Below are 17439 nucleotides of genomic sequence, written 5' to 3' on the forward strand. Positions count from 1 at the left end.
GGAACATCAATAATGGGTAAATACATGATTTTTTTTTTTCTGATCTTGACAAAACTTTCATATCCACAACAACTTAAAAAAAACTAAGGAGATAAGACGACAGATGGGGAGAATATTCAGATTTGTTTTTGACTTTGTGATTATATTTAATAAGAGGATAAGTTTTCTTCAGAGGGGTGGAACAAAGGAAAAGGAGGAAAAGAGGCGGAGGAGAGGGAGTATTAGAGGGTATGAAGATGAAGAGTTTTGGTCGGCTGCCTCACCCCAGCAGATCAATGAAAAAATCTGAGACCAAAGAAACTGAACCTCCTGCTGCTCTTCGTACATTTTCTTCCATCATGATCCCTCAAGGAGGGTTCTGGACAAAAAGGAAAGTAAGTGGACAGTAGGACTTTTTCCCAAGTATTGGTCGAATGCAACAAAAAAGGAATAGATGAGTAGAAAGATGGGTCGCTCAAGGACATGAACAGCTCCTGAATGAACTTCTTCCTTCTTAACTGATCAACTTTTCTCAAGTTACCCTCTCTGCTGTCAACCAGCTCACTCCAACCCAAACCTTTTAATTAGTTCTAACCCTAAAGTAGCCAAATGAGCATTAAAACACACTCATTATGTTCCTGAATTTGAGATTAACCTAAAATTGAATGTATGACAGCCATGACTGCAGCATAAATGAATAGCAGAGTGTTTTTAACCTCAGAAATGCAAATTTAAAACTTCATCAGATTTAGCATCCACACAAAGCACCAGGAGGCCACATCCCATAACCCAAAAAAGATCCAGTATTCCACTGCCTCAGACCACAGGACACACCCAGAGGTCGTGTGTTCAGGTATTCTGTGGGCTGATGAAGCAAAGGGAGAACTTTTTGGGAAGATTTGTGTCCAATTACATCTGGGATTAAACTAATTGACTTTGAACTTAAAATGTAATTAAAAGAACACAGTATCAACAGTCAAACATGGTCCTGGTAGTGTGATGTTCTGGGGCTACTTTGCTGCTTCAGGACCTGGAACCATGAATTCTGCTCTCTGCCAGAAAATCCTGAAGTCCATGTCCTGAAGCTGGATCTTACAATTACAGCTCCTGATCAATACCATCAATACATTGTGTTCAGTAAGAAACTGATCAGACAGTTGGAGTGAGAAACCAGGGAAGGAGGAGCAAAGAAAGACGGTCTGTGATAAATGGTCAGGTTTCTGATGAAGGACTCAAGGTCAAAGGTCAACGCCACCTGGAGGTTTGATCTATAGCCTGAGAAATGAGCAGAGGGAGAAACACACAGGCAGGATGTCCATCTTTTATACAGAATATTTTAATATCTTAGTCCGTGAGGCTCTACTTTTGGACTATCGCATATAACCTAACCTTGAGTCTTTGTGGTGGTTCTAAATGTCTAAATAATCATTCTGAGTGGGGTTTCTGAATTTCTTTTTGGGGTCTCAAGTCTCTGTGGTGCTTCTGGGTGCCTTTGTGGTGGTTGTATATCTCTGTGTAGCATTTCTAAATGTTTCATAGTGGTTCTAGCTCTATGTGGTGTTATTGACCCATGTAAAGAACTACAAGTTCCTAACTTTATACAATAAAAACATCAAATCAGTGATCCTCCTTTATAATTATTTTCCAGGTTGAAATATTTCAGCTAAATAAACCAAACAAAACAACCAATTCCTTAAAAGCATATAACCATTTACCTTGTAAGTGGTTATTTGACATTTTGCCCAAATCCCTTAAAGAAAGATTTAAGATTTAATTAGCATTTTCTGCAAAAACACTTAAAAGTGTTTAAAGCAACAATGGAACAAAGGTAAAAGAGAGAAAGCTCATTTCATTTCAGTTTTTACTGTCTCCCTGTTCATTTTTAATAGTTAAAAGTGAATTATTGAGCACACGCTTAACTTTTACAAGCAGAACTTCAACATTAATCATTTTTCACGTTTAAATTATGAACAGACTTCATGTTTTTAGTGTAGATGAGATGAAAAAAAGAGTTTGGAAGTCCAAAAGATGGAAACAGAAACTGGCAGAGATCAGAGGGAGATTGATCTGCTTCTCTGTGATCAGAAACTTGTTAGGCAGGTCTTCCCTGAGCTCATCATGGTGTGTGTATGTGTGTTAACCTCCTCATTAAATAAATTTGTTTAATGACAGAAAGAGATAAGGTGCATAAATATTTCAGTATCTTTAATGCAAAGATGAATGTTAATTTATATATATATATATATATATATATATATATATAAATTATATGGCTGGACAAAGCTGGACTGAAAGACAGCACAGAGGCACTAATCATGGCAGCACAAGAACAAGCTCTGAGTACAAGATCCATAGAGGCTGGGGTCTATCACACCAGGCAAGACCCCAGGTGCAGGCTGTGTAAAGATGCCCCTGAGACAATCCAGCACATAACAGCAGGGTGCAAGATGCTAGCAGGCAAGGCATACATGGAGCGCCATAACCAAGTGGCCGGCATAGTGTACAGGAACATCTGTACCGAGTATAACCTGGAAGTCCCGAGGTCAAAATGGGAGATGCCCCCAAGGGTGATGGAGAATGACCGAGCTAAGATCCTGTGGGACTTCCAGATACAGACGGACAAAATGGTGGTGGCTAACCAACCGGACATAGTGGTGGTAGACAAACAGGAGAAGACGGCCGTAGTGATCGATGTAGCGGTTCCGAATGACAGCAATATCAGGAAGAAGGAACACGAGAAGCTGGAGAAATACCAAGGGCTCAGAGAAGAGCTCGAGAGGATGTGGAGGGTGAAGGTAACGGTGGTCCCCGTGGTAATCGGAGCACTATGTGCGGTGACTCCCAAGCTAGGCGAGTGGCTCCAGCAGATCCCGGGAACAACATCGGAGATCTCTGTCCAGAAGAGCGCAGTCCTGGGAACAGCTAAGATACTGCGCAGGACCCTCAAGCTCCCAGGCCTCTGGTAGAGGACCCGAGCTTGAAGGATAAACCGCCCGTAGGGGCAAGCTGGGTGTTTTTTTTTATATATATACACACATATTACATTAAGTTAAAGAGACTCTGCCTAACCTTAGAAAACCCCACAAGTAGCAGATATGTAGCCTAGCTAAGTTAAAGCTAGCTGACCACGATCCCATATGTGTTGATTACTGTAAAGCAAATATTCTGCATCTTCCGGCTATACATTTTCACTTTGAAATCAGTGTTTGTTCATCCATCCTGTAAATTGCTGCCATCTTGTGGCTGCAACTGGTTATTGTCTCTTGAAGCAGGCTTAACTCTGCTTGTGTCTATGTCCCATAAACTAATGGTGGAGCTGCATAAGCTGAGAGGGCAGCAGCTTCCTCTGGTTGTGTATTGTGGATAAACCTCTGGTCTTTGATGGGAAACTGAGGGAAGGAAAATATGCTAGACAAGCTGCTCCTGGCTCTACTGTCACAGATCTGAGATCAGTTGCCATCCATGTGTTTGTGGAAATACAGCTAGCATTAGCTGTATTCCCTTGAGAGGCTGCCAAATACATATTTTCTCAAACTGTTAAGTATGCCAAAGAAAAGAGATTAAGAGTCTGTGATTTATTATTTTAGTAAATAAATACTCTTACTGACCACCTTGGGCAACAAGGGTGATGCAGAGGAGTTAGGAGTTAGAGGAGTTGGTGTGCAAAAGTTAATAATTCCTTTAGTAGATGATGATCAACATGATCCCATTCTTCTTCAATAGTGGTGAGATCTGGGCTCTGGGGAGGCCAATCCATGATAACATTGTTGGGGGGGTTCTATCCTTTTACTGCATTAGCAGTGTGTTTGATAAATGAAGCTGATAAATAAACATGCTGTCAATCAGATGCTTAGGAGTGGCTATCACGGTTCATAGAAATCAGATAGTACTTTTCCACATTTGTAATTCCATCAGGTTTTGATAAATTCCCTAACAACACTGGCTGAAATGTTGCTCCAAACAATGACATAGACAATTGCTGTAGGTAGATCTTTAGGGGGGGGGGGTTTGCCATTCCTCTCATCCTTCACTTGTCCAGACACGTCAAGTTTTTGGCTAATAGCTTTTTGAGAATCACCTTAATGGTGCAAAAATACAATTTTATGCTTCTCAAGCTGTTATCATTTGTACAAATGATGTGTTTTACTGACAGGCTGCTAGTAACAAAGTGTCTAAAGGTACAATTGGAAATTGATTATTTGCCAAGTTGTCTGTTAGACACAACATTGGTTTATCCCTCCAGTTGGGCAACTTTGTATACTTGAATATGATTCATAGGTCAATGATTAGTGGCTGGACAAACAACTAAAAACAGACATTTCTCTGAAAATGGTTCAGATACAAGGACTCAACTGAAAATGAGTGAAGATGATAGCAATGCCCAAAAGAAAAGCCTCCAGACTTTATTGCTGAAGACCACTTTAAAAATTGCTTCTTGAAAGCAAAATATAAAGAAATGAGGCCTACTTCAAGACTTTCGTACAGTACTGTATATCCGGTGATTCTGACGAAATTTATGTTCAGGTTTCACTTCATATGGAATAACCCAGCAGTAAAATTAGAAATAATTTAATAATCAAGTTTTTCGACGGAACAGATAGAGAGAAATATAAAATACAGTAATTTTTAAAGTTTTTTTTAATCAGAGGTGTGTGGTAATATGAACAGAAACGCAAGCAAACCTGTAGACTCCAGTCCCCGACCCTGACAAGTATACGTGAAAGACTATGCATGACTCCATCATTAGGGCTTTCCCTAATAACATGTCAGGAGTTTTTGGTTAATAAAAGTTGCCGTGATCATTTGGAAAGAAAGATCAGAGTGTAGAGAATAAAACAGTTGCATCAATATTTGACAACCACAGTCACATTTTCATCTTTATTGGACATGATGACAACACAGTTTTACACAGCACATTTATAGGATGCACAGTAGAATCAACCTGCTCTGTTACATCACGTTAAGCTCATACATGCAATACATCACACACTCTTAAATATGTAGACGGAGGTGCCTGTAAACAATAAATAAAACCAAACTAAAATGAGTAAGAAACACCGATTTTGTTTAGTGTAGACTGCAAGTAAGCAGGTATTCGGCTGTACAAGAAGAAGAAAATGTAAGCAGAAAATGGGAGAATTTCTATATTAAAGTAACAAGACTGCTTCACTTTGTTGTAAACAGCTGGGTAAAGATGAGTTTTACCATCTCCAGTTTGAATATTTCCAGCAAATGTACCTCATGTGTTTAAAAAGGAAAAATCCCCAGAAGGTTCTAACCATTTTGGTTCACTACCTTCACAGCAGAACCTCTTTTTCTGGCTGGATGACCTGATCTTCCTCACTTGTTATTTACTCCTCAGCTCTTCCTCTCTGCCTCCTTCATTTTTCCTCACCCTTCCTCCCTCGAGAGGCTGCCAAAAACATATTTTTTCAAACTGTTAAGTGTGCCGGAGAAAACGAAAGATTAAGATCTCAAAGCTGTCAGGACCTGGTGGACTGTTTGTGTGTGCGTGTTTTCAAAAAGAAGCAGTCTGATGAAATGCTGGAGGAACTTGTGAAAAGCTTTGACACGCCCGGGTTTACAGGTGTGTATCGGTGTTAGAAGCTTTCTGACTGCACTAATGAAACTGACAGGAGATGGAGAGAGGAGAATGACGAGTGGAGAAAATAGAAGGAAAGCAAGTTTGAGCATTTTGCAAGAGTCACAAAAATCTAAGCTCAGTACAACTGACAGAAAACACTATAAATATATTTGCATATATATTTATATATAGATAGAATTCACTTTCTGAATAAAACTGAGTACTAAAACAGTTAATTTTTTTTAAAGTAATATTGTGCAAAAATGTGACATCAACCACAAAGAATAGAGCTCAAAAACTCTGATGTAAAATTATGCCGTTGGAAAGGTCCTTTGTTGCATCTCTAAGCACCCCTAACATCGACGTAATCATGCACCAACACCGTAGAGTTTGTTTATCCCCCTGCAGAATGGCAAAATCAGTATGTGCAACTTCTGCTAGTTTGCTATTGTTAAATTTAGTCACCTTCCTCCTAAGAGGTGATGGTTGTACTTGACTTGGGGCAAACAATGTAAATCCAGAATGATAGCAGCATTTAAAATATGAATATACCACTGCATCATGTATTTTTAGTGTCATAAGACGACTTTTCCATTTTGGCTCTTTTATCTAATCCTAAATAAATTTGGTCCTTCTTGTTAACCAATAGGAAAAGCACATTTTCCAAAAGAAGTGATTCATGGTTTAAAAAAAACAAAACTGCTGGCAGAGGCTTGAAAATGGACGGGAAATTGTGGAGTGGAAAAGTGGAAATTCGCCAAATTAGCCACAATACTTACAAAACAGGACAGATGCTCAGCTCACTGTACAACATGAACAGCCTACATACATTGCGCAATGGCTCTGAGGATATGTTGGCTGAATATGGACAAATTTATAGTCATAGATATATTTCAAAAGTCAGATGTGAATTGCAAGAAGAGGACGATGATTTCACGTACAACTGTCAAATATACAGTGTTGTCCTCTGCAAAGAAACAATCCAGTGGAAAAAAACATGAGCTTTTTAAAACATTTGTTTTAAATGTATAAACCTCCAGAATTTTTAGCCTTTGAAAAGAGAAACAAAGTCCAGAGAAACTTTGTGGAAGTGATAGGAATGATTTCACTGGAAGAATAAAAAATGGTTGTGGTTCATTTGGCAGTTTAAATCAAAATGTCTACATTTTGCTTAGCCGCTTGGCTTGTTTTCTTTCCAAGACAAAAAGCCAAATTTCCACATCAAAAAGGCTCAGTTATTTAATTATAAGGCATAGATTAACAAAAGGAAGCCACACAAAAGACGAATAATGGCCAATTTCATGCTATCAACATATAAAATGGTTAGTAAACTGAGCTTTGCGATGATGGTGACCGGTACCTACTAATCTATTTAACTTTGTAGTTTGATTATTTCAAGTGGAACAAAATAGTTTGTCTACTTTGGTGATACAACAAACAGGGTACACTTTCAAATAGTCAGATGGGAGGTGGATTATTCAAAATTGTCAGAAGAAGAAAGGTATAACAGTCGGAATTAAAGCAACATCATTTGCGTAGAAGCACAGAATCTGGTTAAAGAAAAAAAAAAAAACTCAAATTGTTTACTTTAAATTATAAACTTCCAGGAGAGCTTTTCCCTTTCTTAAATACTCATAAATGTCCTCTGAAACCTCGTGGAGGAGAATGGAATGATCAACCATAATATGAAGAGGAGGAAATAGAAGAATTTCATTAGATATTTTAGACCAAAGAGTGAATATTTTGCTTTATGAAGGTGCTGAAGGTTGAGGATCAGCCAGCTAAGAACCAGTTGACATACAAAACGAGGGGTAAAAGGTCATGCGACAAGTGACATTAACAAACACAAGAAATATGATTTTTTTTTTCTTAAAAATGACCTAAAACTAAACTGAGCTTTGCCATTAAAAAAACAAACAAAAAACTACAACAACCCATTACTGGTAACCACTGATGATGTATCTAACTTAATGTAAATTTAAAGGGCACCAAAATAGCATTAATTTGTCTCCTTTTACATATCTGCAGTAAGAGCAGCTACACCTCCAACCCCCAAAGCTTTAATGGGACTTTCAGGACGAGCAGTCTGAAGTGAGAATGTGTGTTTAACAGTGAAAATACACTTGGGTGCAGACACACACACACAAACACTTCTGTGTGAAGCCAGAGAGGTTTCAAAAGCTTCCAAGGTGTCACAAAAATACTCACACACACGCACACGCACATTTGTGCAGCTTGAAAGGTGAAGTGCATGTACTGGTCTTACAGAGGTCGGAGCGTACCTAAGGCCAGAGGCCACACTAATTCCTTTCACCATTTTCTACGCCCCAAAATACACATTTCAATCAAAGTTTAATCACCAAAGTAAATACCTGCCATACATAGAAAACATTAATAATCAAGTGATCCAATTACTGGAACTGAAATAAAATAAAAAAAATGAAAAAGGAGACTTAAATGAACAGCAAAGGTTTGGAGGGTCTGTGACATCCAGCATCAACGGCAAATAAATAAGGAATGGCAAAGTGTAAATTATTAAAAATACATCAATGCAAATCATGTAAACAAGCCTTCTATCACGGCCTATAAAGATATCACACAGTCACTTTCCTTACAATGATTACTGCAGGAGATAAAATGAGAACATGAATCTGGTCCAAACCTGGGCCTGAGCTGGGCTTTTATCATTCCTTCAGATTTTTACCTTAACTATTAGTTTTGATCATACTTCAAATCTCTTAACTCTAAGACTTGGCCTCTAAAATATCATCTGAACTGCAAATACCAAAATAACCACCAAATAAATCCAGAGTGCAGCTTTCTAGAGTCTGCTTCAAAGTAAAAACCTCCTACCAGGCCCAGGTCTGTCAGTAGTAAATACAGCTTGGATTTAGACCATGAAGCGATGCTCCTTGCCATCATGGGCCATCAGGATGACATTGCGGTTAGAGGTCCAGATGAGACGGGCAAGCTTCAGGTGGTTCTGGGAGCCTGGGGAGGCCGGCTGGACCGGAGGAACCTGGTACGTTTTGATGCAGCGAAGCTGAGGAGCAGAGTTCAGCATTCCGATGCTGCCCAGCAGACTGGTGTTCATCTGAGGAGGACCAACAACACATAAAGCCACACATCCACCTTATCTATCAATCAAAACCTCTTAACATTTGCCAGGTGTTCATAGGTGACCAATTTAAGGTTAGGTTTCATTTTTAGCAATGTGCTAAACAAGCAGAGTTTTATAAACTAGAAGCTGCTTTCAATTCAAGTTTCTTGGATACAACAAAGGAGTTTCTTTTGGTATATACAAAGGTGCCTATGTCTCATTTATTTGTGGCACTGAAATTGTATCAAGTCGCCTCAGTAGATAAACTTTGTGAACTTTTTGCATTTAGTGCCAATACACCATTAGTTCTTCTTTTAGGACAAACGGTTGAATATTTCATATGAAGGGGTATTAGTAAACATAACTGTAACCACCTACTCTATGTGCATAAAATCGAATGACTTATTCTGGCCTGTAGTAGATCTTTTGTTCCTCATCTTGATCTTCAGGTTGGGGTTTCTTATTGTACAGTTTGAGAACCAGCTTGTTCATTGTCCTTGACTGCCGATGCCAGCACGTATTCATGGATAAAGTAAAGTTGGTGGACTAAAACAGGGAGAATCACTGAGATACTTGCACTTCCCAAACACTAAACAGGTCACTAGCAACCTGGAGGATTTTAACCAGTTTATTGCTCAGCCAACCTGGGAGGCTTGAAGTTTGGCTGTATGGAGTTTGGATGCATTTCTGTATTGGAGCAGGTCAGGTATGTTAAACTAATTTTAGTTCCTGGGGAACATGCATACCACCCCAAGTTGATCTCAGATGGGCCAGATCAGTAAAACCACTGGGTAGTAAGTCATCTTTTTTTTTAACGTAAGTGCAAATGCAGCTATTGGTGAGATGGAATCATTAATGACATTTCTGCAACTTTTGCAGTTTACAAAGCCATCCACAGTAGACTGGATTGGTCCATCTTCATCCATGGGTACTCTTTTACAAGAGATTTTTGATCTCACAGTTTCATTTCTGGAAAATGAAAACCCACTTTATAACTATTTCTCTGAGCCTTTTGTGTCATAGTCTTGGTTTTCTGCGTATTATTCAAGCATCACTTTCTGGTTAAATACAATTTAAAGAAAGATTATGGAGCAGCAGGTAACTGATAAAACATGAGGCAGGAAAAGCTGGGCTAGCTGGTCAGCATTGCCTGAATTTTCAAAATAAAAGCAAGGGAATGGTGCAATTCTCAGACAGCCATTAATAAACCTGAACGTCCCGCTCATGCGCTCATGTGAAGTCTGTATGGGAAACACTGCCTTCTCTTTCTACTGAGAGCTGAAATGATATCTCCTCCCTCATTTTGACAATAACTGCAAAGAAAAATTAGTTATTGAACATCTGATGATCATCAGTTTCTGATGAACCCTGTGAAGACGTCTCAGAGGGAAAACCTGGAGTTTAACCCCAGAGTGTATCTATGTAGGAAATACACAGCGAGTGGAAACCAAGACTACACTGCCTCTCACACACACACACCCCCCGACAGAGCGTCTGCCAGCTCATTACCACAGCAGCCGTCTTGCCGGCGCGCTTACAGTGGTTTATGCTTACAGTAATGCCATTAACGTGTGTGTGTGTGTGTGTGTGTGTGTGTGTGTGTAGACATCTGTGTCAGAGGTCGTAAAGACCTTTCATTCAAAATAACAGTTCCTGGAAGAAGATAAGAAGAGCCTGATCGGTTATCTGAGTTTGTTATAGTTTATTTAGATGCTTTACATGTTAAGACTTTTATTTTCAAGTTATGTTTTTAGTTTGTGTAGATACAGTGAAATTAAAAGCAAACATTTAAATAAAAATATCTAAATCCAGTTTTTTATGTTTTTAACCCGCTGTACAGAACAATCATGACTGAAAGCACCCAACTGGACAGTATTTTTTTTATTTGTTCAAATCCACCGCTGGTTTGTCTTTAACAGTGAAAGCACAACTGAAAAAAGAAGTGAAATCTGAAGCTGTTTGCATGCTGACAAACTGATAGATCTTTACATTTGGCAGATTTCATGTAAATCTTAAGATACCTGCAGGGAGGAGTCTAAAGGAGGGCTCAGCATTTATTCCACTGTATATATACTAAAGAAATCCTTAGTTATTGTTTTTTCCCCTGATACAGATTTATAATATAAATATTAATCTAGAAATAAGTTATTCTCTTGTCTCATAGAATAAACTTTTTGCAGTTTTTTGCTTTTAAAAAAGGGTCAGTCTAATTTCTTGCACTGCATAAACTACATCCTTTCTTTTATCTATTTTATCGAATCTACTTCTTTAGTTTTGTGTAACGTTTTTTTGCTTGAATAAAAAGACAAGGCAGGAAATGTGCAGAAAAGGTTGCCCTTCATATAAAGCTTTAAATCTGCTTTAAATATACTGGAAGTTCATGTCAAACCACAAACTCAAGTCCATGTTTATTACATCAGAAACAAACTCACCTTTGTAAATCTGTTTGTATGTGTCTGTATGGGTGAGTCTTACCTGCCAGAAGGAGATATGGCTGTCAGCGTTTGAGTAGGTTGCCAGATAACGGCCATCAGGGGCGAATGATACCGCTGTGATTGGACCTTTGTGACCATGAATGTTCTACAGAAGAACAATATGGGATAAAATAAAGTCATTAAAAACAAATGAAGAATAAAATAAAGTGAATAAAAAACATGCCATAGATGGAAAACATAAAAGCAGAGCATCAATGCTCGTCTCTTTCTACTAGTAACTGTTAAATGAAAAACTTATGCAAACTTCCTTTAAAACTCCAGGAGTCATAAACTGTGTGTTGATGGTGTCAACATGCAGAAATCAGCCTGTTAAAATATTTAAACTTTAACATTTACCACAAGTACTTTACTCAGAAGACAAATGAGGTGGTCTAATTCAAACTGTGCTATGGTTTGAATGGTTAAATGGTTAAACATTTAAAACACAAAAATAAATTAGGGGAAAGTGTAAAGTAAATAAACACTAGAAAACTTGAATGTAAATTCACAAGAAAATAAAATTATTCAATCTTTGTCATGTTTTATGAATTAATATCTAAGAAAAACAAACCACTCAAATCAATTAGACAGGCATGCGAATCAACCAATACATCTGGTAACCAACCAAAATAGAAACAGGTAGGCAATCAACCAACCACCCAGGAGGACAACCAGCCAGGCAAGCAACCAACCAACCAACCAGGTGGATAACTAAACTAAGCCAGTAATTCTTGAATTCAATAAAACAAATAGGAAGGCAACCAAAACAGGAACCAGGCAAGCGGGCAATCAAGCAGGCAAGCAACCAAAGAACAAGGTGGGTAACCAGTCAACCAGCTAGCCAGGTACGTAAGCAACCACCCAAACAAGTAGGCAGGCATGTAGCTAAACAGCCAATCAATTAGGCAGGCAACCTATCAACCAAACAGGTAAAGAAAGACCTCTTTTATTACCTATTTATTAATACGTTTGTGGTTTTGATTCCCCATATTTGTCTGCTTTACACTTTAAATAGCCATCTATAAAAAGCACAGTTCTGACATGTCCAAACCTCTTCTGACGAGAGCTTGTTGCTCTGTTTGTTGCTGTGATGACGGGAAGCCATTTTTATTGAGGGTTTTATAACACTGAGAACAGACCAGAACAAAATACCACTTTACAGTATCACAGTGTTTTATCAGGCAGCTGTACATCACTCACTATCATCACTTAAAGCCGCTAAAATGAGAGCATAGCCCGATTTCCCAGACAATTCCTCTTTCTGATGGCTGGAGGTTCAGTTCAATAAACTCTGCTCTGTGATGAAGCCTGAATGAAAAACAAATTTTGGCCCTTGTTGAAATTTCATTGAGGCGTTTTAGAAAAACTCTGCATCGACAGCACGTGTTCGCTTTGGCAGAGATAATTCCATCAGATGGGTGGCAGCTTCTGGTCCGACAGATGCTGCCATTCGCCTCCAGAACTCTGGGGACAAAATATACCGCTGCGTGTAACACAATAAACTGTCCCACCAGATGCAGGGTGTGTAACGCAATAAAAGAAATCATCCCCCCACCCACCCGCCTGCCTTTGCTTGCGACTGGGATTACAAACTCTCACCTCCAGATGAGATTAAGACGTGTCACCTCAGGCACCCAGACTCTGAAATAATAACCAGTGTGTGGCGATTAAAGCTAAAAAAAATAATAACACAATGAAATGAAAATCTCATCTTTTTAATTCGTTCTCTCCCTCCTTTTTTTTTTCTTTAAAGGGCAAACCCTATTAGATTCCAGCAGTGTTGTCTGGGAAAAAAGCAGAATTATTTTGATTTCCTTCATCCCTCTCCTCCCCCCATTCAGTGTCTGTCTTCATCTCTACCTTTCCCCTCCATTTCTCTCTCTCTTAGGAGAGATCCCAAATCTCATTTCCTGTCACTACTCACCTTAAAGGGAAAATGATCAAAAACACAGTAAATGCAGTTTGTCTGCAAACAATCATCAGCTCTAACTAAAGGATACTGAAGCCCCTGAGAGGGAAATATGACAACTACATCCAGCTGCTCTAAGTCAAAATGCCCACAGTCAAGTTATTCCAAAACCAAAGTATACTATGTCTTTAAAGTGCTTTTTGAAACAAAGAAGAGTCACAACGTGCTTTTACAAAGGTAAATAAACAAAAACAGCCAATGCCCAGGCAAACACAAAACACAGACACTACCGCAATTGCTTGTCTGAACAAATTTATTTTAAACTGGGGGATTAAAATGAATCTGTTCAGACAAGGATGAGGTCAAAGAACAGGACAACCATGGAGTCAAGGTTGTGAAAAGATAGTGGCAAGATGGTCCATAGTTTTGGAAGTTTTGAGGTTTGGAAGACCCAATCATCTTTAGTTTTCAGTGGATCACAAAAAAGCCCTGTGAGGGCATAAAAGAACGAACCAAGATTTTAAAATGGCATTACAATGTAAAGTGACTTGAGGCGACTGCTGTTGTGATTTGGTGCTATATAAATAAAATATGAAATCGATTTGAAATTTTAAAACAAATTACTTATCCAATTTCATGAGATTTAAAAGAGACGTAGTGTCATCAGCATAGAAGTGATACATGATTTTAAAACTGCTGATAATAGGGCTGTTTGCAATCATCTGATATACACACACACACACATATATATTATATATATATATATATATATATATAAACACACACACACACACACACACACACACACACACACACATATATATATCAGATGATATGAAAACATCTATCGTTTCATATTACGCATATTTGTTTCGTGGTGTCGCAAAATAAACTGATTATGGCAATATTTTTTCATTGTCTTGATGGTCACTGTAGTGGCTATATTGATTTGTTAAAGTTCTCTCTTTCTCTTATGTTTAAAATAACCACACTACGGACGGACAAGCGACTGTTTTTACGCGTTGTCATTAGCAACAACGACGGTAAACCCAGCGTGTGGTTCCACCATCCGCTTATTTATTTTCCACATAAACCTTTTACAATAAAGATAAAGATCCTGTTGAGGTTTTTCAAAATAAACTGAAATGATAACAAAATACATTATTCTCAAACATCTAATTTCAGAATATGCATCAAATAAATTACCTCAAATAAAAACATGAAGTAACTATAAATGGCGTTTACAGTCACCACGAGGATGCAGGCACAGAGAATACCAGCATGGCCAGTGAAGATGAGTCAAGTTGAGTTGCCTGACATTTACAGAATGTACAGAAAATGTAAAATTTTTGTGATATATATTGTTGTTGGAACGATAAATATCAGGATGTGAGATTTTGGTCATATCGCACAGCCCTATCTGATAATCTGAGCTAATGGGAGAACACACAATGAAAACAAGAGAAGACATCGTGGGAATGTAGTAGAATGGTAAAATGCTCCAAAATATCTAATTCAGTGATTCAAATTTGCAGATGTGAAGTCTAGCAGACAGTGTTTTCATCAACTTTAGACACTAATTCTACCCCTCGTGCAGTTTTTTTGTTAATTTCTGCTGTAAAGTTGGACATTTAAGTCTGGAGGGGCATTAGAGGAACTGAAGTTTTGGGCCATCGGCTTCATCAGTCAACTACACATTCTCCCAGCTCTTGTGCTTAGAAAACAGAACAAATTTAGGTTTAGACACACATGAGAGTTAGTCACTTATATTCAGGTGTTTTTCTTGTTTGTTTTGTTTTTGATTCTGACATTGCTATGTGGGAACAGTTTCATTTGATGTGCAGCTGCCATTTTGCTCAGATGCCGTCAAAAAGTCAGAAACTGGGGAGGTAATTTTGTTTTCCCTCAATGTGGATGCATAAACTAGCTCCTCTGCTTGACATCCTTCTTGCTCATAGCAGCGATCATCACGCTTTGGTCCACAGTTACTGACTGTTAGTTTTAGTCACTTCATTTAAATATTATTTTGTCTTCCTCAGATCCTCACACCAAGAAGGTGAAATAAAGAATAATGTAGAAAACAAACTGTATAACATGGATTAAACATTGATGTTTCCATATATATTATGATCTGTGTGTGTGTCTCTCTCTCACAGTGGACTGCCTACCAAATCAATCAGCCTATCAGAGCGCAGTGAAGCACACTGAAACCATTTACAGCACTCTGTACTCCAATACACCTGACGGCTGGGGCTCGGCTGTGTGTGTGTGTGTGCGCGCGTGCGTGCGTGCGTGCGTGTGTGTGTGTACGCGCATCACATGGATGCTTCACCCCATTTTATTCTTCCATCTTCTCTGACGAAGACTGACAGCTTGTAAATCCCGCCCCCTTGCTGAACAAGTATTACGTCAGCCAATAGAAGAGGGTTTTTGGGGGTTTTTTTTGGATGGGCAGTACCCCGTATGTTATCATCAAATGGGAATTATAATAGTGAGAAGTTGTTATGTGTGGAAAAAAAGTGGACAAAAAACTTAACACAAAAAAACAACCCAGGACCAACTCAGCTACGGGAATAAAACCAACTTCCTCCTTATAACAATAAGTACAGCTAGAAAAACAAGGGTGCGTGCGACTGGTAGACTAGAAGCTGTTACTGCTCTCACTAGTTGACACCAGAAATTAAAATCTTTCTAATTTTTAACTAACGTTGAACATCGTAACAATTTAAAGGTAGAAACAGTACTTTGAATTATAAGATGAGTGGCTGTTTATTGGCTGTGGGATTAAACTGACATCTAACCGAGGCTTCCATTAAAAATGCAATTTGGTTATCAAAGAACTAGATTAATACTTTCAAATGGCACTTAAATACACAGACACTATTTATATGACCAGAATACGTCTTCTTACTTTTAGACTCATTTTTTCCCTCATTTATAACTTTAGCATTTGGTTTCCAGGAACATCTGCAGTTAAAAACATGTTCCTTATAGAGTGTTTTAAACAGCAAATAGCAGCTGAACGTGGTGTAGGTATCACAGTAGCCCAATTACCACCAGAACAGGGACACAGTTTACATTAATTCATCATGTCATGCATTGCGGGAAACGATTCTTCAGGTTAATTTTGGCTACACTGCCACCTTCAGCTGCAGGTTTCAGCTGTTAGAGAGAAACAGATGCAGAAAGAGGTACGAAATCACTCAGATTGTTTCTTTGTGTTCAATTAGTAGACTCAGCAGAGTCTGTTAAAGAAGCAAGCAGCTGGAGACACACACACACACGCTGCTGACAAAGGGCTGTTCACGGAGGCTGATCAAAGCCGTGGCAGATGGTCATGCGGGGACTAGCTAGCTACGGTTGGACACACACACACCCGCTTGCACACACACACACACACAAACACACACACACACACACACACACGCGCAAAGATGGATTATGAACAAAAACTGCCTCTCATCTCCTTCTACTCTCCGTCTTTGCTGTTCTTCTGGTCCCCATTTCTCGCCTCCTCCGCTGTTTCAGAGAGGTTGTCTCTCCTTTCTCTCCTCCTCACTTTGTTTTAAACACACTAAAACAAATCAAAATTTAGCTCCTCCGAAATTCTTGGAAATCGAGATGTTCCCATTTTTCCAAGGAGATGCCGTTTATTCAGAAGTCTCTAAAGAGGTCTGACAACTTTCTGCTGCTGTGTTAAATTTTTATCCCCATAGAGGACGAAGCTGGCCTCTATTGTGATGATTATTTTAAGCTGTCATGAATACAAACTGACAGCTGACATCCTTGGAGGTGATGCAACACACAGTTTCTGAATTCCCCTTTTGAGTACACAGCAATTTACTTGTGTAACTTGGAACAGCCCCCCTGCAACCCTGATAAGGATAAGAGGAAGAGAATGGATGGATGGACATTGGCATGCTGACTATTATGAGTGCATGACTTTCTAAACTGAGTCTGGTGAAAAAATCTAAAGTGTAGTTCAGAAAACTTCAGTTTTGTATTATTCTGCAGTCAAAGAGTTGCAACAAAAAAATATTTTCCTCAGAAGTGAAAGAGGTTTTGTCTGCTCGGTGATATAAGTGACACGCTGCATTGCAAATTACATGATTCCCCCCCCAAAATCAATGTTGTTGTACTTGCATCTGAACAAACCGCAAGACTTCTGGAACAATGTCCCTTAGACATTCGAAACCAAAGTGGTGCTGTTTAAGCATAATGTGCAGCACCACGTTTGGAGAAAACCAAACAACGTATCAGCGGTGGTGGTGGTGGTGGTGGTGGTGGAGGGGTGCTGATTTGGGCTTGCTTTGCAGCTACAGGACCTGGGTAACCTTACAGTCATTCATGAACTCCCCCATAGACCAAAATATTCTACCTAAGATTGTGCATA

The 17439-nt window shown here is 38.9% G+C and overlaps 1 protein-coding gene across 4 annotated transcripts in view; it reads right to left on the reverse strand.

Moving 5' to 3' along the window:
* Positions 1–4829: 4829 nt before the first annotated feature.
* wdr7 (WD repeat domain 7) overlaps positions 4830–17439 on the reverse strand; it is a 104801-nt gene continuing 92191 nt past the window's right edge. For all 4 annotated transcript variants that reach the window (XM_025908777.1, XM_025908776.1, XM_005470497.4 and 1 more), the window contains 2 exons: positions 11139–11243; positions 4830–8657 (listed from right to left, as the gene is read on the reverse strand). In XM_025908777.1, coding sequence (XP_025764562.1) covers positions 8454–8657; positions 11139–11243 — 309 coding nt within the window. In that variant the 3' untranslated portion in view covers positions 4830–8453. The remainder of the gene's footprint in view (positions 8658–11138; positions 11244–17439) is intronic.

Source organism: Oreochromis niloticus, linkage group LG7 (assembly GCF_001858045.2).
Source record: "Oreochromis niloticus isolate F11D_XX linkage group LG7, O_niloticus_UMD_NMBU, whole genome shotgun sequence".
Classification (NCBI taxonomy): Eukaryota; Metazoa; Chordata; class Actinopteri; order Cichliformes; family Cichlidae; genus Oreochromis; species Oreochromis niloticus.